Source organism: Anopheles bellator, chromosome 1 (assembly GCF_943735745.2).
Source record: "Anopheles bellator chromosome 1, idAnoBellAS_SP24_06.2, whole genome shotgun sequence".
Classification (NCBI taxonomy): Eukaryota; Metazoa; Arthropoda; class Insecta; order Diptera; family Culicidae; genus Anopheles; species Anopheles bellator.
This window is the reverse complement of record NC_071285.1, coordinates 25,790,031-25,811,844: the sequence shown is the minus strand read 5'-3', so window position 1 is coordinate 25,811,844 and position 21,814 is coordinate 25,790,031. Positions and strand designations below refer to the sequence as shown.

At 50.1% G+C, this 21,814-nt stretch overlaps 1 protein-coding gene across 1 annotated transcript in view; it reads left to right on the top strand.

Annotated features, from left to right (window-relative positions):
• The first annotated feature begins 2,973 nt into the window (after positions 1-2,973).
• The window catches only part of LOC131206355 (potassium voltage-gated channel subfamily KQT member 4-like), a 28,739-nt gene continuing 9,898 nt past the window's right edge, over positions 2,974-21,814 (top strand). Inside the window, exons 1-5 of the mRNA XM_058198879.1 lie at positions 2,974-4,145; positions 10,209-10,426; positions 19,731-19,906; positions 19,972-20,223; positions 20,291-20,539. Of these exons, the coding sequence (XP_058054862.1) occupies positions 2,974-4,145; positions 10,209-10,426; positions 19,731-19,906; positions 19,972-20,223; positions 20,291-20,539 (2,067 nt within the window). The remainder of the gene's footprint in view (positions 4,146-10,208; positions 10,427-19,730; positions 19,907-19,971; positions 20,224-20,290; positions 20,540-21,814) is intronic.

Here is a 21,814-nt window from a genome sequence, read left to right as displayed (position 1 = left end):
TTGCCTGACTGATCGGGCATTCCAAGTGGTTATTTTAAGTTCAGCAGGCATAGCGAATGATGAAGGTAGCGATAACATGGATTTGCTCTGTTTTTGAGCGACAGTTTGTTAGGGCGGGTAAAAGCTCGTTGAAGACGTGCATAATTTCGTCCGCATTCATTAGTTCGTTTACGGTGTTCTTACCTGCCTTTTGCTGGTTTGGTAGCATCGGTATAGGTAAAAATGTCGTGTTACCCACAGGCACTTTAGGGAAGTCCCTCTTCTGGTGAGACACCAAAGGCGTGGCAAGTGCCGGTGTGAATGAAGATCGTCCGGGGCCTGATGTGTTCGGAAGTGTTTGGGACTCCAGAACTGGTGTCCGGGGGAGGACCGGAGCTGTTGCTGTAGGACTCGGCGGACTAGGAGTCTGAGGTAGAACTTGAGCTGGTACCTGATGTTGCGGTGAAGTTGGTGCTGGATCCGACGGCGTTGAGGCCGTTTTTGGAGTGGGAGCTATGCGACCGGCGCCCTGGATGATCTCCGCGAATGATGAACCGATTTCAGACACGTATTGGTTCACAGACGCGTGAACCGATTTTTTCACTACATGCACTGTTTGGGCCGGCTTGCCTCTCGCCCGTTGCCTTATTGTGATGTATTCGGAGCGGGTAGGGCAGGAAATGTCTGATGCTGCGTGATTGCCACCGCAGTTGGCGCACTTTAAGTCTGTTGTGGCTGAGCAAATGGCCGTTAAATGCGCAAGCCCACATTTTCCACATCGAGGGTTAAGGTGACAGGCCGAGCTTCCATGCCCATACATCAAGCATCGATGACACTGCGATACTAGTTGGGTCTTCGGAGTGAAATTCTCCCACTTCACTATAACGCCACAAACGCTTTTCAAACTTTTGAGGGTTTCGAGTCTTAAATTTTTTTCAAACTTAATTATATAGGTGCAACTGTCAGTGGAGGGTTTTCCTATTGGGAAGACTCCTACTGGCTCAGAACCAAGTTGGGTTTTGATGTCACACTTGATTTCATCGGCTTCCAGCGTTGGCAAGCCTTTCACAATGAACTTCACCGTTTTGGGTTGCACTTCAGGGTGGGTGAAGTAGTTGAATTTAGCCTTGCACAGGTAGGCTTCAAGTGTTTTTTTATCACCAAGTGAATTTGGGATTATTTTTGTTCCAATGGAACATGATTTACAGAGGGCATTTACCCCAAGTTTTTTTATGGTTTCCAGTAATTTGGACATGGACGAGTCCATTACCATGATGGCTGCAGCAGGCTTGTTGTGCTTCAAGGGAGCACTTGGCATTTTTTCGGAACTTTCTGTTCCAGTGGATCTTGAAGTGTCAGCATTCTGTGACGCGGCACCACTTGGATTGATGGACTCATTGGGAGTCGTGGATTTGTTTCTCAACAGCGGGGAATCAATAGTTGATTCCAACGACTGCGTCGAGTATGATATCGATTTCGCTGACGAGAGCGAGCATTTTTCTAAATCTGGCGACGAAACTTCGCGCACTAACTTTTTAGACGATGTGTCTTTCATCTTCTTCTTTCTTTTTCCCATCGTTAAAAACGACCACACTTGTAAGGATACACGAGCTGACAGGTAGATCACTGGAGAGCTCCTTTAAACACGTCTTGTCTCGTTGAAGGCACGAGAAGGAATGTGTATCACGTGGTTCGATTGGAGCCCCTCAAGAAAAAAAATCGTTTACTACAACATTAAATATAGTTCGTTTCGTATGAATTCTTTTGGAACTCAGCACGTTCTAATTTTATAAAGTAATCTTCGAGTTTTTATAAAGATCAATTGATCTCCTTACTCTGCTGAAGGTCCTTCACAAATATTTTCATCTGTCAAATTTGCTACTCATAAGTCCAAACCGGTATACATAACGAAAGCAAACATACAAGTTGAAGGTATAGGTTATTTGGTTTAACAGAATTGATTGGGAAATTGACAGTTATACAAAACGTTTTTTACTTAATTTATTTACTAAAAACTTAAAATTTATATTTCATTCATGAATTCGTATAATTTATACTGCAATATCAATTGACTTTAAATCATTATATTATGCCGTTTCCTACGATAAATAAAATAAAATTTCTAAACAGTTATTTCTAGTCAATTGTAAAAACATGGCATTGGTAAACAATTGTGCGAAGAAATTGTGAAACAATTCGGAGCGACACATCCCAGTTCTCGTAACAGAATTCCCTCAAATTCTGTACGTTCCATTAATGAACGTTTGGCGCAGATCGTGGTCGAAGCAAACATCGAAAAAAGTCGGGAAAAACGGAAACACTTTGACCGTGTGTGCGCGGTAAAACCTAATCTATGTTCGCCCGGTGGCCCCGTAATCCTTAATGACCAGCGCGGTCGATAGTAACACAATTTACCACAATAATTATTTCCCTCGCAGATCCGAAGCCTGTAGCTTAAGGACACAACACAGAAAAGGGGCGAATGACCACAAATTAATAGCGGAAGTGCAAATAGTAATCAAACCAACGGCCGGAAGTGGAAGTGGAATTGCGGAAAAACACAACGGCGGCAGTAGTGCGAGGAGCGGACGCTGCGTAACGCTGAGTAACGCGCGTAACGGGTGTGCGTGAAATGAGCCCTCCCGGCCCGGTGGTTACGGTGTGTGCGTGAAAACGGTGGCCGAGCCAATCGAAGCGCTGGTCGTAAAATGTTGACGGTGGTCCTACCGTCCCGCGTGGCCCGTGTAGTGAAACAGGACCCCGCAGCAGCAGCAGCGGCAGCAGCAGCAGGTGGAACAGAGAAGGTGGCCCTCCAGCGAAGAGGCCGGCAACCGGAAGTGATAGTGTTCAGGAGTTTGGATCTGCGACTTGCGCCAGGGCAGCGACCGGAGGAGCGAAGCCACGTTGCCGAGCACCGGCCAGGAACGCCCGCCGTCGCCCGCCGCCGGTAGGACACCCGGATGTCCCGCCCGGCCCAGGACGTGATACTGCCAAATGTTGTCGGTCGTGCTGAGCGCTAGCGCCACCACCACCACCACGATAACGATGAACAGAGGCGAGCAGGAGCATCTCTACCGCCAGTCACGCAATCTACGGCTGCAGCAGCAGGAAGCGAAGGCCGTACAGCAGCAGCAACCACCATTCGCCAGCGGAGCTCGCCACCAGCAGCGCCACTACTCCTACGGCAACATCCAACAGTACATAAGTGGCAGCGGCGGCGGCGGCGGCGGCACGGCCGGAAGTGGTTCGCTGATGATCGCCCGCGGCCTGGGATCGTTCACGTTGGAGACCGACCAGGGGGGAGTGGGTGGCTCCGGGGCGTCCGCCTGTGATGATCTGGTGCTGAGCGTGCTCAAGTCACCGGTGAAGGAGACGACGAACCTGCTGCCGGCGGCGGCCAGCAACAGCAACAGTCGCAACATTTCCGCCAGCCCCAGCGCCGGCAGCAATGGGCTCGGGTTGGGCGGTGGGTCGTCCACCCAAACGCCCAGCCCGGGGGGCGGTGCGTGCGGGGCCGGCGGTTCGTCCGGCGGCATGATTAGCTACCGGGCGCTCCAGGGATCGGAGGACGATCTGGTGGACGACATCGAGTCGGCGATCGAGACGACGGAACTGAACGCGAACGACTCGTACCGATCGCTGCAACCCCTTCAACCCGGAGGCGGCAGCGGTGGAGGTTCCTCTTCGCCCCGGGCCCTTAAGTTTCTGAGGCGCTTCCGGCCGAGCAAACCGGCGAGGACCTTCGAGCCGCACCATCGGCGGGTACCGACGCCGGTTAGGCGGAAGAACCGGAGCCGATCCCGGTCCCGGTCCACCGACATTCTGGACGGTGTGGGGTCCGTGCAGGGGGACCTCGATGATGACGTCGACCTGGACGTCGATGACGTGAACGGGCTGGGACCGTCGGTCGGGGATCCGCTCGGTGCCGGCGGAACAATCGGCGTTGGTGCCGGTGGCGGGACGGCCGGCGGAAATGGCAACGGTGGCGTCGGCGGTAAGAACCTAGGCGTCCCGAACCCCTACTACCCGATCGCCCTGCCCATCGACCAGGCGTTCAAGGCCAAGTACGTGTTCCACCATCGGCGCGGCAAAACGGTCCAGGAGCGGTTCTACGTGTTCCTCGAGCATCCCGTCGGGTGGCTCTGTTTTGTGTACCACTTTTCTGTGTAAGTACCACGGGGTCAGGGTCGGCGGCAGGTGGTCGTCGGTGGGGCCGGGGAATCTACCTTCGCAATGCAAATTAGAATCGTAACAACCTATGATTTTGAACCATTTTACTCCAGGAAGGCTCTCAGCAGGAACGGAACCAAGAAAACATAAGCAGCAAATCAAGAAATATCAACAATGGAATAAATATTGGAAATGGCTAAATTGTAAAACCAAAACACAAACATGCTACTAGCATAAACAAACATTAGTCAACAACTGCTATGTTCAATAAGTTTTCCAAAACACCGTTCGGACTCTCCTAATGATTCCTAATGCACTAAAAGTTTCGGAAAACGGAACAGAAAATAATCTCTTAAATCTACTTTTCCGGCACCCGGCGGCTTGGAATTCAATCCATTTATCAAATCTTTTAAGGCACTTTGCTCTGTAAATGCCCATGGCGTCACTATGTTCCAAAGGTAGACAAATGCTCCCAATCGCGCTGCTGAGATCATGAACGACTCGTTAAAAACTTTCATTCCGAGATAGAGGCCCACGATAAGCAGGCTTCGTGACAGGTTTTGATGAAACGAAACGGAAATTCCATTCGCGCGCTCTCTCACTCTCACTCTCTCTCTCTCTCTCTCTCTCTGATGATCCTCATAAATCTCATCGAAACGAGCACGGCAGGCTAAGTAGGCTGGCAACGTGGGCAGCATTATTGATTGCCTGTCAAACACTTACCGGCCGAACCGAGCCCGAAGTGTCGGAGCTCGCAACATCCGACAAGGCTTAAGCAGTACCCGTGGTACCATCACCGGGTTCATCCCACCGGGTAGCTGGGGTTTCGCCAACTTCGAACGGCGGCCGATAGCTTGTCTGTTTAATTAATAAACCACGTAACGACATAATTTTGTGTACTTCGCGCAAACTTTCTACCCGTCGCCCGACGCGAGAGTAAAATCAGTGCAAATAATGCCACTGAGACCTCTGAGGCAGGGAAGGAAGATAAACGACCAACGACGGCGGCACAGCAAGCATTCCCTTCCCTATAATGTGACAATAACACGTAGAACACTGCGGGGGGGGGACTGCCATCAAGGTGTTCGAGCCTGGTCCCCAGTAATCTGCTTTCCAATCACAAGCCCCGCGGAAGACGCCATCTTGGCGACCGTCGGTGGGTTCTTGGAAAATGGCCGGTCTCGTAGAGGTCATGCGTTCCATCGCAAACACACGCGCTCTGGCGTGGCATTAATTAATGGCAGCTCCTGGCAGCTCAGCATCGGGCCCGGGTAAAGCGTTTCACGGCAACGGAACGAATGTATTTTTAATTGCATTCGTATCTTCGCCTCCTGTGGGTGTGTAGCGCATAAAATGAAGGTGTCCCGCAGAATACGCAGTCTCGCAGCGTAAAGAACGATTCCGAAAACGTCATTCACGATGTGCTTCAAGGGCAACTCCTCGTCGCACGGCGATCCGTCTTTTCTAACGATCCCGGTACCCGAACCCGGCACCGGTGCTGCACCGGTGTGGGAAACTTTATACCATAAGCATAACCCAAGACCTGCGGGTCTTATGCTGCTGGGTGTTTGTTATGCCAACTTCAGATTGGAACCCACATGAATGCACCGCCAGGAGGGTGCGCCAGGTTGTTATGTGCCCATTCGAGGGCTCTCTCGTTGCTGTGTAGTCTCCTTGGAGGGCTTGGAAAAAAGCGGGGCTTTGTGTGGTCTTGTAGTAATCCTTAACACCCTCCAGCACTAACCTGTTCTATAATCAAGTTCTGATAAGAAGGCAACCAGAAGCCCTGATAAACCATGGAAAACTTAAAATAATTATTTTCAACAACACAGAAAACCAAGGGATGGCATTTAATTTTTGAGAACGGCTTTGAAGTTTCTACAACTGTTATCTCAACAAAAGTGGCTTCCCTAAGCAAACCGGCAAATGTTGGCCACGAAAAAGCACACAATTGGGTTCGCTTTCGGTGTCCACAAATTGGCGGGTCGGGGCCGACTTGCGCTGGTGCGTTACCTCCTCCGAGAAAGTTTGTCGTCAACTTGTTGAGCCGCCCTTTGGCGAAAAACTTTTCACGCACGCACACCCCGGGGGCTGTCGATGTCGAGGCACGGCACGAACCACAGACCACGAGCCTCCAAGTCCAAGTTGAATCCTCGGAGTGTGTCTTGGCGGCGCGCAGCAGCCGCGACTTGGCGTTGGCGTCGAGTTCGAGGGTTCGAGCTACGGCCTGGCGATGGCAAAGTGAATGTCTTGAACAGAAAATTGACTCTAATCTAGGGCTTAAAGTTATGCCTTTCTGCGTTTGACAAACCAATGGGGCGGCCGCCTGTTTTTTGGAACAACTAGGCACCGGGTGTTCAAGCTAATTCAGTGATTGCCGTACTGGCGTCAGATCTGCACTCACATTGAGGGGCCACTGTTTCTGAGAAGCTAAATTGCTAAAATCTTTCGTTCGCCGTACATTCGACGGCCAGTTAAAATTGGAACAGTACGCTAAATATAGCATCCTTTTAAGAGGATTTGTCTCGCATCGTCGATGAATGACGATTTCGTCCAAATTGTGGCGATCGAGCGTAGCGTGTACCACGGCCAGCTGGCCGAGCTCCGTAAGCCCAAGTCCATTAAAGGTGTAGGTCCATCGCGGCGTCCATTTGTCCCTACGTTACATTCTTCAAATAATTGGCACGGTATTTCTCGTTGGCACCGGTGAATTCGAATTTTGTCCTTTCGGGTGATCTTTGCAAAAATCAATTCCAATTCATTTCAGCGGAACGGCGGAATTTCATAAATTTTACACCAAAAATACTGTTCCCAGCGAGAGAAAGTGAGCCAGAGAGAGAGAGATGGAATGAAATTCCTCGTCGGTTCGGTTACGGCCGGGAAGCAATTTCAGGTATTTAATTTTCCTCCGGCAGCGAGGCAGACACCGAAGAAGCCATATTTTTCGTTGAAGCCGCCAGTTTTCGATGTTGACGTCGACGGGTGGTACCGAAAATCGATTGGACCGCCTGTGTGAGCGTGGCAAGCTTACGTTATTATTTGAGCCAACCAACGCCACAGTTCGGCAGAGTCTGGAAACTGGAGCCCTTTTTGGAAGTGGATCCGCCGCAACGCGGACGCGGAGAGAAGACGAATCTAAATCCTTTCATCAATCCTTTTCATAATCTGCCGGCCAAAGTGGTGCGATGATCTTGGCCCACCCGACAAAAACCCGTCCGATCGATCGAGAGCTCCTTGAATGGGTTGAGATGCACATCGTTCCGTTCGAGGTGCTCGCTTCGTTCAACGTCTAGCTTTAGATAAGGATTTTCGAGGATACTGCCCCGGTGGGACTGGTGCCTTTTTCCGGCCGGCGGGTTTCGTTGCCCGAGTATCTGTACCCTTTCGAGGCTCGCAGTGTACGAACGAACCGGTCGGAACGCACACTGGACGTGCCTGGCCAGGGCTTTAGCACGGCTTCCGAAGCAATGGGCCCGTTGATTTGTCTCGCTGCTATTCGGTAACATTTTGAGGCGGTTTTGGAGCATCTCGGTGGCGTTTGGACAAAAAAGTCCAAAGTTAAATCAATCAAAACTCAGGTTTCAAACGGATGGAGGCGCCTAGCCCTTGGTAACATTTTTGTATGTTGCAATGGTTTTCTTTGCACTAAACAGTACAAAAGCAACCTATCTTCGCATGGCCACTCAATAAGGGCGGTGTATTGTCACTTATAACCGGGTTTGCTAACGACCCATGTTTTTGTCCTTCCGACAGCGCGCTCAACCCACTGTGCAGTTCCATCCCATCGGACAGCCGATTGATTTTGTGTGTGCACCAAACTGAAGCGATCCCCCAAGCCAGACGTGGCAGCATCCTCTGCAGCTGCTGCTGCTGCTGCTGGAACTTCCGACAGCGCGCGTTGGAAATCCAAGCACCGTTCCATTACATTAATCTAAAATTAATGTGTACCTTCTTTTCGGCTTCGGCGTCGACGGATGATGGATCACGTTACAACCGGGCCCTGCGATATCCTGCGTCAAGAGCCACCGGGTGGCGGTGGCCTGTGAACCGATTTCCCCCGAAACCGATAAGAGCTTAATATACATTGGCATTACCGTCCGCGGGCCACGCATCAAAGCGGTGCAGTACGCATTTCGCGCCACTCGAAAGTGCAGCTGGAGCAAAAACATAAAATCAATTGAGACCAACGGGCGAGGGCACCGGGCGAGGGGGGTATGCCCGAATATTCCCGAACACCGGAAAAACGAAACGAAATGGAAAATGTGCCAACAGATTGAAATGTCATTCGCATGGGACCCACGCATCAACTATTCACATTTCGGTAACAAATGGGTTTTCAATCACTCGGAGCCCACCGGAAGTCGGAATGGGTTAATGGGTTTATCGATCCATTCTGGCCACCGCTCGGTGAGCGTGTGAATGTATGGCTTTATTTTCGTGTCACTTTTGCGTTTGACTATTATTAGGCCAGCCAGCCCAGACCGGGCCGGCATCATCGGAACGTGCAGCGTTTGATGAATGGAAGGGATTTATGGGGCCAAACCCAATACGAGTTGTTGGCACAAATTGTCACGGTGACGCTGTCGATGAAACTAATGAAGTTTAAAATTCGTGGTCGCTTCAGAATCCACACGAGCGGGCTCCACTGTCCGTTCGGAGTATTTCCCATTCGCTCGCTCGCGCTTTTCGCGGGGAAGTTCGTCGCCGACATTCGGTGACAGCTTCTGTCAGCTGCACTCGAAGCGCCCCCGGGGCTGCTGCCGCTCATCGTCACCGTCAGCGTCACCGGGAGCGACCCGTCAGCAGTCGTGATCCTTTCGGACGAGACAGTTCACCCGACACGGTGGGTCGATTGCACAACTCACCTCAGCCGATTGTGCACTTCCCGGAACGTGCGCTGTGGACGGCTTATCCGACAGCGTAGACGAGCGTGGGATAAGCGCCAGTGAGTTAGTCACCCGGCCAGGTGGTGGTCGCCGTCGGAGCATAAACTGTACATTTTTTATTTCTTTCACCGGTTCGAAATTGTGGCATATTTTGTGGGTTAAATATTCAACCCGCAGCGAGAAGATAGCGCAAGGTTTTCCCCTCGGCACTCACTCGCGATATTAACTTCCCGGAAACCGGCGGCAAACGGAGCCCGGATCTCGGGCCTGCAGTTGGCAACCGACACACACAAACGCCCGCGTATGTGCCCCGGACTCAACCGGATTATCCCGGGAGATTGTTTTTGGCGTCAACAGGCGACGTGGCCGTGTCCGTACCCTACGTGTTCGCTGCTCTAAATTCCATTTTCCGACGTGTGATACATTTTCCATCAAACCGGATGGCACGATTACGGGGTGGTACGACGTTTATGGTGTATGTTTTGCTTGCCTGCGTGGCGTCGGGCGAACGACAAAAAAGGAACGCCCGGCGAAGGTATGAATAAAAAATGGAGCCAAAGTTTGGCGATGTGAACAAAGAACCGATCAGACGCAGTCACACCGGATCCGGTTGGGTTTTGCTACGGATGTCCTGTCACTGTGCTGCCCGTTCGTGTAACCCATAAACCTACATTCATCGGCCACACGCGGTCCGATTAAGAACCGTCGACGTGGAATGTGCGACCGAAATGAAGACCGTCCGTCGCTCCGTTGAAGACGATCGTAAAGATGATGACCTCAGGAGGCTCATGGCCAGCAGCCCATCATAAAGCATCCGCGTGGTCACCGGGAACACCAATTTCGCAAAGTGCAACCAACTGAGCGCCAACTGTGCCGGAATGCAACGGAATCGCTTTTACGGTGATTCATTTGGCGTTTTTTATTGCAAAACGAAACCCGTTAAAAAGTCGGACTCTAATTGCGAGTCTCGCTTTAAAAAACCCCTTGGCCCTCTTCTTTACAGTCATGGCGAGCAGGACCAGATTTTCAATCAATCGTCGTAGGAAATAAAAGAACCCGCCTGAACGAGATGAAAAGGATTGTGTCTTCGAAACGTCAAACAATCGGTCGTTAATTCTTTGCCACTTTCGTTACTAATTCTGCGCTTTCTTTCGCTCTCATTGTTTCCGCCAGGTTTCTGCTCGTGCTGGTGTGTCTGATATTTAGCGTACTGTCGACGATAGACGAGTACAGTAAGTTCGCGAACGAGACCTTGTTCTGGATGGAGATCTGCCTGGTGGTGTTCTTCGGCGTCGAGTACCTGGTCCGGCTCTGGTCGGCCGGCTGCCGCTCGAAGTACATGGGCTTCTGCGGCCGGCTACGCTTCATCCGGAAGCCAATCTGTATCATAGGTAAGTCTCCGGAAGGCTGGCAGAAATAACAGAATGGCGCAATCTGGACCGGTTGTCGATTTGTTTAATGAAACGGCCACTCAAAGGCCTGGGCTGGGATCCTTGCGCACAGAGGCAATTGATGCTGCTGCTGCTTAACATTCGCACTGCAAGGCCAGGGAACGTTGGAATGGTACAGTTCGTGCTATTCAATTCTGAGCAGGGCAGAGGCACACTGCCGACTAAAACTATTGAACTACGGCCTTCGTTTAACGTCGAGCTTTACTCGACGTTTACTTTGTTAAATCCATTCCTACATTCACAAAAAAGAAGCTAATTTAAGAAGCTTAAGAACCTTCGCCTTAATCTTATTCACTCTTGGCAATGCTTGAGTAACGGAACTGAAGTTCGCATATTCAAACGGAATGCATAGAGAACCTCTCGGAAAAGCACTAACGCTGCAAGAAGGTTCACCCGCAAAGAAAGTTCCATTAAGCAAAGAACCAATTTATTCTGAGTCGATAACTTGAACTCCGGTACTACGAGTGTGACACTTCCTTAACTTCGCACCAAGATATACGATGGCGGATGGCCCGGAAGGAAGGTTCATAAAAACGTGCTAGAAATGTGTGTGAAGTTTGAAACCATTTTCCAATCAACAGCAAAGGTGCAGGATCCTTCTCCGAGGCGCCGACTCCCTTCTGCTCGGGTGTGTGCGTGCCAGGGAGTGTGTCACCTTTGCGGTAGCTAATTTCGAATTCATTAGAAAACTAAATTAAAACACGACACTTCGATTCGAAATGCATACACTCGTACATATTTAACTTCCGAGGCACTCAGGAGGGAGTCGCCCCGAGTGTGCATTCGCGCAGGAGTCCTCCCGAAGCAAGAAGGACTCCCATCAACGGGCTGACGGGTGGCGCCGGCTGAGGAAGACATGTTTAATGCAGCCCCGGGTGTGGGGTCCTTTTCTTTTTCCGTTGGGTCCTTTCAACACCAGAACACCGGGCCCCGGGTGGGTTTATGCTCTGCGTCAATTCCGGTCACGGTCTTGCTCCACACGGATCCTCCGTCCGCTGGACGCGACCAGGGGGCGTCTCTCGGTTTTTTATGCTCCCCCTTTTTCGAGCTGTTCTGGAGGGGAATTTCAGCGAGCTCCTGGCTTCGGTGCTAATGTACTCTTCGGTGCGCTCGATTTTTCTTTCCCCGTCCGTCGCTGCCGGTGGCCAACAAATGAGCAGCCATTTACGGGGACACCACCTCCCAGGACCCACGGCCACTCTCACGGCCTGTGCATAAATAATGGCGCCAACCGGCTTGCTTTCGGCTCATCATTTAACCGCTTCTTCGCACGCCCGAACCCAATTGTCCACGGCCAACACATTTTTGGGGCCAACCCCAAAGCATTCGCCGAATATTCGGCGCCTTTCAAACGAGAGTCGTTAGTGGTTGTACTTTGACCGTCTCTCTCGCTCTCTCTCTCTCTCTCTCTCTATCGGGTGCAGTTTGTCAACCTGGAACCTTTCGGCGATCCGGGGGTTCCGCGTGGTGGGCCCAAACTATTAGGCAGGCGGTCAGCGCGTATGAATTATTCATGAGACCAGCAGCAGCATTGGAATGTTCTTGCCGACCACGGCAAGGACCGGTCGGTGTGACCGTAGCACATGTTTCGCACTGCACTCGTTGTGGACCAAAAGTGAAACAACTCGCGATGGACCCCAGAAAGACACACTCCGCACCCGGCGAGCTGCGATTTTCTTCCCACATTTGTCTCGTCTTTGCACTCGGCCAGGACACCACTCGGTCGTCGGTTACCTCTCATTAGCATTTCGAATTTTTAGCTCCTGCCACCCCAGACGTGTTTCGCCAAAGTTGCGCCGATTGTTGCGTGGTTGCTGGCCGTCAACCGCTTTCCACTTTCTGGCGGCGATGGCCTTGGGGCTCCAATTCCTATCTCAGGTGCGCTTTGTTGGGCCCGCGGCACTGCGGCAAGCCCTATCGGGAGCTTTCTTCTTCACTCACAAGCGAAAAAAGGCGGAATCCTTCTCTGTGCAGTAGGACTGTTTGGTGGTCTTTAGGCGGCTAAAAATGGAGCGACTTTGGCGAAGAATTAATTGAGGTACGGGTCCTCCCGCCGGGTCCGAGCAGGGTCACCGGAAAATGAATTCAAATGGTAATGGCTTGCCTCCGGCGCAGGAGCCCTGTCCTGTCCTGTTCAAATATTATAATCGACACGCCAAGGATTATGAATTTCGGTCACTACGACACACCTGCAACCTGCAGGAGGTGCCAGGCACTTTGTGGCCACCGTTGGACCTAATGCTTGTGGCCGTCGGTAAGGTCAATTCAAGCAGCTCGCGGGAAGTGCCACTAATTCCGTTCCGTTGCTGTACATTTCCCCAGGCCGGGCAGGATTCTTCGGGGAAACGGAATTAGCCCGACTGACGGTATGATTAATTTTGATGACTAAATAAAATTCCTGGGCAACCATTCGTGGTTCTGAGATGGTGCACCGTCGGAAGCTCGGCATAACCTCCTGGGTTATAGCCGAGCCAGAGCTTAAGTGAACCCCGAACGGAACGCACTCGCAGTGCTGTGTTCAAAGTTGCTGCTTACAATGGGAACTGACCGAGCATGTGGCAACCCAATTACAACATAATTTTGTGTTGCCAATTAAAATTGGTAAAACAGTTCCTGTTGCACCACTGGCCAGGGGATACATGGTTTCACGGAAGGCGATTAATAAAAGTTGTCCAAAGGCAAAACTCAACCCCAATTTTATGCTTTCTCTTGTTTTTGTCTTGTTGAGCGAGAAAAGGATGTCCACCGTGGCACCGAAAGTTCCCGGAAACAATTATTACTTGTCCTAGAGGAGGGTACCCGAGTTGAGGTAAAACTTTGGAATGCACATTAATTATCTCTACGCCCTCCAGCGGCGAGAAGGCCAATCAGAGGGCCAAAACCCAAGTGTGCCCTGCAGCACCTGGTAGGGAATCCTCTCTGGAGTTTTCCCGAAAACTCCGTCAGATGGGAGCCGCCCTGCACTAGGATGCATTCGCATTCGCAGAATTTCAGATGAACATGTTTGTGGAAACCAATTCCATTCACTTTCCGGGATTTCGGGTTATGAGTTCATCATTAGGCTGCGCTGGCGTCCACACAGTAAAAACCTGTGGATGGCAACGCCGCCAGTGATGCCAGTCCAACTCGAAACGAAACTCACACAATGATCCAGCTCTCTACGCAACCTCAACAAGTGCCTGAACAGAAACAAAAGCTCCAAATGGCTTGGACCCGGAATCCGCAGCAAACGATAGACTTCTTAAGACGCGTTTAATCCAAACCTAACGGTGAGGGAAGTTTGCAGCGTAACTTGTTCGACATAAAGCTTCGTGCTCTTGTTCCGTTCCAAGTTCCAAGAGCATTGGGGTTTCTTTTTCCCACACCAAACATACTTGTGCACGGGCCGGAGCAGTTTTCCTTTGATTTTCCTTCGAACTTTGAACATCTGTTGAACCGGTTCCGGTCGAGCGTGGGTTGTTGTTATTTCTTGCTTCTCTTGTTCCGTTTCGCGCTAAAAAGGCGTCCGGCTTTAATGGTCTAGCCATTGGTGTGAAGCGAAAAAATCAAAGCGAGTGCTGATGTGAAACTTCCTGAAAGCCGTACCGTTGTGTGGCACGGCCATACGTATTTTCTCTCTCCGCACAAAGGCGGCACAGAAACTTTGCAGTGAAAAAGTACTCGCTGCCAAAGCTAGCCGAATGGACTCTCTAATGGGTAAGATTTTCTTTTGGTTGTTAAAGCTTTTATGCTGCTGCTTAGTTTATGGTTGTGCTGAAAGCAATGCTCGCCATCAATCCGTGGCCTCGGTGGCCTCGCATCCTTTTTACTTTTGCAGCGAATCGCAGGATTCGAAAATCTGTACCAATTTATAGTTTTACTTTATATGCATTGCTTTAATTTGAGACCTCCATATCCTTGTGTTTTAAAACTAGCTGTTCCCGGCGTGTGTTGCCACGCCTCATTTCATTCTCATTCCTCCTTAACGGTGTCTGGTGTCGTATTCGATCGGCTTCCCTTCTCACTTCCCGGTTGGTACATGGCCAAATTCGCATGACTTGAATTTGGTTCGATTTGTTCGAAAACACCCTGAATTATACTGAATTTTATGTTACGTTTGTATGGGAGCCTCTCCCGAATGGGAATTCCCCCTCATTAAATAGAGATCTAACTGTTCTCTTTGCTTTCAAATCGAGATTAGTTTTCAGATGGTAAACGCTAATTAGTGATAAGCTACCGTCTCTGAGAGCTGTTATGTCAGAGCTGTTTTAATTATCAACTGGTTTACTTAAAAAAGTGAACTTTTTTTAAAAATATCCGAAAAAATCCGACAATTCCATGTGAGATGCGTTTTTGTTATACCACATTTTATAGTGACTTCGCGGGAACGCCGTCCGAACGCGACTAAAAAGTATCCTATGTCTGTCTCCTGGTTCTAAACTATCTCTCCACCAATTTTAAGCCGTTCTTAAGTTATAAATAGTGTAACTAACACATCTTGCTTTTATGTTTTTATCGACCAAAACCGGGAGCTTAGCGATTTGCCACGTGCGCAGATGATAAATTGTTCACGGAATGTGATCATCAGTTTCGCTGGCCCCGGACGTGGCCCGGTCTCTATGGTGCACAGACAGTAATTGTACCGAGTGACCGCAGAGCAATTTTTACCCTCTGCCTGTTTCTTACCCTTTTGCAACCATTCTCAAATCAACTTTTCGTGAACGCGCCCTGTCGGGAACCGGAAATGGCACTGTGCAGATGTGACCATTCGTTGTGAGCCACACACGCCCGAGAACGATCTGTGTGCAGTTTATTTCGAAATAACGCCCCATAAAATGGTGCACCATCAGCACTGGCACGTAATTTCATCAAAGTTTTATCAGCACGAACATTATTGAATGTTATTACGGCCGGGCGGTGGTGCCATTGTCGAGCTGGAACCGGTTATGATGCGGCAACCGGCGAAGGTAGCACTAGTTTTCGGAAGCCGAACTAGTTTTCGAGAGCGCACAACGGAAAATTAATGTGCACAGTCATCAAAAGAAGCCGGGCCGGGTTATTGGTGCAATTTCGACCGCGGGCTGATGTTTTGAACCTGTTTTCCGTTCGACCGTCCGTTGAGGGGCTTACGTTTGCCCGGTGACCCCTTTTGTTTGTCATCCGCGTGTGGTGGGCCGGAAACTCACCGATGGCTCAATAATGTTTGGAGTAATTTAGCTAATTTGTGCACCGAATTGTGGTGCAGGATCAAGGGCTGGCCCAACCGCCAACGTGCGGCTGTCGCGGCAGGTAGTCATCCACTTAGGTGAGTTAAGTGGGCTGATTAGAACCGAATTACTCTCACGGAAAAACACTCACTACCAAGTTTGTGTTGGCTAGCGAATAGAAACGAGGTAAACGACGTCTTCTAATTTGCCCAAAATATAATTTCTTATTCTCTACCAATTTGTCCTAATGAGGAATGTGTTCAGCAAAACTTACTCACAGTACATTGATTCCAACTTCTATGCTTGTCGGAAAAGTTTGCCAAAAAACACTTATTGTAATGCCATTTCAGCATTCGATGGCGATTCGAATTGGCAACTGTAAATAGCGGCGTAACGCAATGCTCGGGACGATGTGTCGCTTATAACGCTTTCCAACAAAATAACAAATAACAAATAACAAATAACAAATCCAAAACGATGAAGATGTACCAGTCTTACTTAAAAAAATTGAATGAATGAACTGAATGAAAAATTAAGATATCAGTAACGCTACCGTAACGCCTATACGCAGTCATCGCTTAACCATATAAAAAAGCTTTCAAAGTTTGTCAAAAATAAATGATTGGGCTGACTGACCAGTATGGAAAGTGTGCCGGTGTGAAAAGGTGTCTCAGAAATCGTAGGCTTCTTGGTACCACCAATATTGTGCTGACCCCCAAGACTGCGATCTTCTCAGAACCTCACCCGATTAAAATATGTTGGGCCGTCAGAAAGTGAAACCTCAGAGAATCCTGTTTTGGGAACCGCATATGTTAGCTATTCTGATTGTCCTGCCTTATGCAATCTTCAGCCCTTAACATCTTCATCCCTATCCTTGAAGCGACTTTCACCACCCTTTGCCCTGGTTTGACTCGATAAGTGAACATTATTCTCGTATTTGCGAGATCATTTGGCACACTTACCGTGGCGTTGTATTTTTAGGACTACTTCCCCACCTCGCATTGGGGTCTAGGTTTCGGTAACGATGTTTGTTCCCGACACGGTTATGTACAGAACGGAACGGAACGATTTTGTAAATTAACACAGCTTGGTGCGTGCTATTTTGAGCCCATTTTGCTTCATTTTTCCCGCCCCAAAACACCCGAAGACCCGAAGACCGCACCCCCGGACCGCAGACAATTAACGAGTAAATATTTGTCAATCACCATCACCGCATCCTGCAGCAGTCTCTTTGCGGTTTTCGGAGCCCAACATCTTTGTCGGTGCCGTTTGCTAATTTGGTAGCGAATAAAAAAAAGAGCCCGTCCCCAGGTCGAGGCACGCGTCCTTTTTCACGTAGCCGGAGTCGCATGATTCGGCTTCAAGCAACTTCTTCACCGGTGTCGGTGAAGGGTGTCTCTCTCGTGCCGGGGGCCCAAATTGGGTCAGTAATCAAGCTTCTTTTTCGTCCATGTTTTCGTAAAGTTGACGCTTTAATTGGTCGACGTTGTGGTCGGGAAGTAGTTTAATGCGAGCTGGCCCAAAACGATTTACGGGTAGTCGTCGGGCTACCGGGCGTCTCCGTTTCAGGTTTTCCTTGTTCCTTTGAGCCGCTCGCTTTGTCGAAGCTGTCGGAGCGTGTTGGTTGACGGGCGACCCAAGCAAACAGGCCGTCGTCGCCGTCGCCCTACTTTTGGCCATTAGAAAGGAGCCCGGAGTCCGGTGACCAAAGTTATGGATTGTTTTCGCCCCGCTCACAATCGTCGTCCCGGTGGTCCGGAGGCGTCCGTGGCTTCCGTTTGTCGTGCTGTGCTGTTTTACTATTTTATAATGAGCCTTTATTTCGGTGGCCCTACCGGGGTGCCATTATGCTGTCACCGCCGTATTGGAAGCCATTTGGTTGTGGGGTGTGGTGCCGATACGACCATGAGTCCCCGAATTCGCCGGCCGTCGGTGAATGCAAAGTACGTGTCACGGAAATGTGTTTAATGAAAACGAATGGAGCGCGACACGGCCGACGGTGGCCGGCACATAAAGCACGGCACAATGAAACATGGCCAGCTGATGGCGGTAACGAAAGCGGTACAATTTAACGACTACAATTTAAGGCACTGCCCATCGCTGTTGCCACCGGCCTGGTGTCTAATCGGCCCGGCCCGGGAAGTTCTGACTCCCATGGGCCGTTCGGCATGGGGAAAACTTTTCCCTGATGCTTCGCCGGCAGTGATAGCGAATTGAAAGTGATGATTTCCCGATAATTACCCGCGATTAGCGACGTTTGGTGCGCCATTTTCCTCACCATCACCAGGACGAGAGGGAGACTTTGTCAACAGCAAAACGTCGGTGCTGCAGCTCTCTCTACTCTCTACTTCAACCCCACCGTTTATTCACGTCCATTCTCGTGGCCACCCATTTCAAAGGGACCAACGATTAATTTAAAACAATGTTTAAAGCTCCCACTCCCCCCGAGGGGGTCCTCGGTGGACGGTTTTGGGAAAATTGAAATCCCAACCAAACAGCCAACAAGCTGTCGCGGTGGGCAATAAAAGATGTCCACCATTTTATGATGATTACCAGCAGCGGCAAGGGGGTGATGAGGGCGATTTGGGGTGCGGTTTTATCCCGGGGACAGAGGACCACCTGTTTGTGGGATCCGGAGGTAAGTACAAAAAAGGGAACAAAGATCTTGGACCATTTTTGCTTTGATTCTCTCAGGCATTCGCCCGTTCAAGGATTCCCCTCAAAACCGGCCGGCCCCAGGCTGCAGGGCAGGATGATAGGAATTTTTATTTCAAGAATTTGGCATCCTGCCCTTAGGGGATCCTGCATTGAGCGTCCTCGACGGACAGTTGAGTGGATCCTCGGAACGGGAATAAAATACAAATTTAATGCTCCACACGTGAAACGTGGTCATGTTTTGTTTTGTAACCGTATCGGATCCTGAGGCATAATGCAGAGCAACGCTTTTCTCTCCTTTTTGGGGGGGGGGGATTAAATTTAGCCATTTACCTCCATTTTGATCGATCCAGAACGAAAGGCATTACAAAATCAACCTATAGCGAACCCAAAATGTACAGAAATTTACTGCTAATTTTAAAGTGAATCAGAATGCATACTAAAGGTCACAATTTTGAGCCATCTCTGTATCAACCAAATGTGTGTTTTAGATTATTTCATGCACCAGTTCCAACCATTTCCCCAAACCGAAACCGAACCATTGTTGAATCCTTGAGCATTCATCTTTAAATTTTTGATGAATCCCTACCCAAACGAACCGACGACTGGTGCAAAACTTTTGTAATGGTCCACACGACGGTCTGTGGGGTCTGATTGCTCCGGAAAAACGCAGTTCCAAGAACCCCGACGTAACTCGTTTTCAGTGGCTCCGCTCCGAATCCAGTGCGACTCGCTCGCCGGGCAAACTTTTTTATGCGACTTCGAATGAATGCTCTCCGCTCGTTAAGCTGCGTGTATATTTTACGATGTAAAAATGGAAAAATAAATCACCACGAAGATCTTGCGCTGCCAGCCAAACCCTTTGCTGCGTGTCCTTTGGGCAAGTCTTCCCCCATTTGTCATCTCGCATCGAGCCGAGTCGAGTGCGGGAAGCTCAAACTCTCTCTCTCTCTTCCGAACGATTGATGATGATGTTACGGCTCGGCCCCGTATTTGCATCGGGTACGGGCGGGAGTCACAATAAACGGACCACGAAAGGAGCTTCTCGAAATTGAAAACATTCATTTGTCAGTGTCCTGCAGCGGATCGACGACGACTAGCTCTCGGCGCCCCAAGCAACTTTTCCCCAAGTCAATCTTGCTTAACTAAACTTCCACACTTGAGATGGTTGGTGTGTGACAAACGCCAGCTGCAAACTTTCACCACCCAAACTACTGGGGCTGGGCATCGCAGCCATTACAACTTTTTCCATCAACCGAACCGAAGTCGAGCTGCCTGAAGTTGGCTGGCCGACAGAAGAGCTGACAGATTTGGCACCCAACCAGCGATAGGAAGATGGGCCATAAGAAAATGATGAGTCCCGTCGAGAGCTCAATAACAAATGATGTCTTTTTCTTCCCCAGATCTAATCGTAGTGGTAGCGTCCATGGTTGTGCTGTCCGTCGGCTCAAATGGTCAGGTGTTTGCGACGAGCGCGATCCGGGGCATCCGGTTTCTGCAGATCCTGCGGATGCTGCACGTCGACCGGCAGGGTGGCACCTGGCGGCTTCTTGGGTCGGTGGTGTTCATCCACCGGCAGGTGAGTTCGACCGGTGAGAAATCTGCGGTCCGTCAGACAGTAACCAACGAACGTATCGCCCGCAGGAACTGATCACCACGCTGTACATCGGGTTTCTGGGGCTGATCTTCAGCTCGTACTTTGTGTATCTGGCCGAGAAGGACGTGCTCGGGCCGGACGGGAAGGCGGACTTTGCCAGCTACGCCGACGCGCTCTGGTGGGGCGTCATAACCGTGACGACGATCGGCTACGGGGACACCGTGCCGCAGACGTGGATGGGCAAGATCGTCGCCTCCTGCTTTAGTGTGTTCGCAATCTCGTTCTTCGCACTGCCGGCCGTAAGTCAAGCCGAACGACACCAACCGACACCCGGCACACTAATAGCGAGGGTCTTTCTCCCGCTAGGGTATCCTGGGGTCCGGATTCGCCTTAAAAGTACAACAGAAGCAACGGCAGAAGCACTTCAACCGCCAGATACCGGCCGCCGCGATGCTGATCCAGTGCCTGTGGCGCTGCTACGCCGCCGACAAGAGCTTCCACAGTGACGCCACCTGGCAGATCTACGTCAAGTCGAGCGACAACGGCACCGGCAACGGCAACAGCAGCACCGCCCTTCCCTCTCAGTTGGGCAAAGTGAGTGCGATGTTTAGCGGTGTACGTTTGTATGTTTTGGTGGTATTTTCCCTGCATATGCTTCTACACTCACGAACACCAATTATATGAAGAATCACAGTCACAGAAACACACACCGTTTGCCTCTAGGGTGGTTATGTCGTAATGTTCGATTGCATTTGACAGTTGACCGTTTGCTCGTTTGTTTGGATCTTTGTTTGATCCTCGTTCCCTAGCCCATTGGGTTCCCCGGGGGGGCGCTCTCGACGCCAACCGAAGCCTTATGTTGCTTTTTGCCCCTTTCTTTCATTATTTTCTGTTCATTCGGTTCATTTTCCTTTTTGTCTGTGACAGTTTTAGCTTTGGTTTTGGTTCATTCTGATCAATTAACCTACTTTTCTACAAATCATAAACCTTTTGTTTTTGTTTCTCCATTTGTTCGCTCCATTCGGACAACGTGCTCCGGTTGGGCTTCTCTTTTGAACGGGGGCCTTTGTTTCGACCCCGATGACCAACTTTTTTAACATGTCAGTGTCGCTCCCTTGTACGCTGTTTTGCTTTGTGGCCACTGAAGACCCTACCGGCGACATCAGATCAGAACGTCATTATGTCGCGTTTGCGCCCAAAGCAGTCACCCGTTTACATGTTTATCGCCCGGAACATCCTTCGCGTAGGTCTCCGGGACGAAAAGGTACATGTTTTGCCTGACGGCCAACGATGATCCGACCGGGGTTTAGCGTTTTTTTTTTCGTTTCCGGTCAGTCAACCAACAGAAGGCTCGCTTATAATCCATTCCCGGTCCCCCCGTTGTATGTGTGCGTGTTGATGTGTTATTGGTGTATGTTAGCTTACTCGTTAGGTGCATGGCTCGAGTGCATCCGGATCGGTGTTCCGTAGAACTGTTTGGTGGCCAATGGGTTTTTGGTGGTAGTTCGTTCGTTAGTAGGACGGCTTGTGCTGATAGATGGCTAATGCTTCTGAATGGTTCGGCGTAATGTAAATAACAGGCTAAATTAAAAGTGCTTTCAAACATCATAACCGAAGATAAATCCCTGTCCAATTTCCCTTACCCCCCCCAATTCAGGATGCAATCTCCAGCAATTCTTGTACTCCTAGCGAAAAAAACACCAATTCGTTGCCCAATTTGTATTAAATTGTCATCGTCCCCAGTCGTTGCGTTGAGGAGGGTTCTGTAACCGAACCCAACTTTGTTCTCTCAGCCACGAAGCTGTCAAGTGATCCTGCGACGGCCATCTCGGTACAGCTGAGACGTGCAAATGGTCCAATCAATATCCACCGCAAGTCACGCGGCGCTTT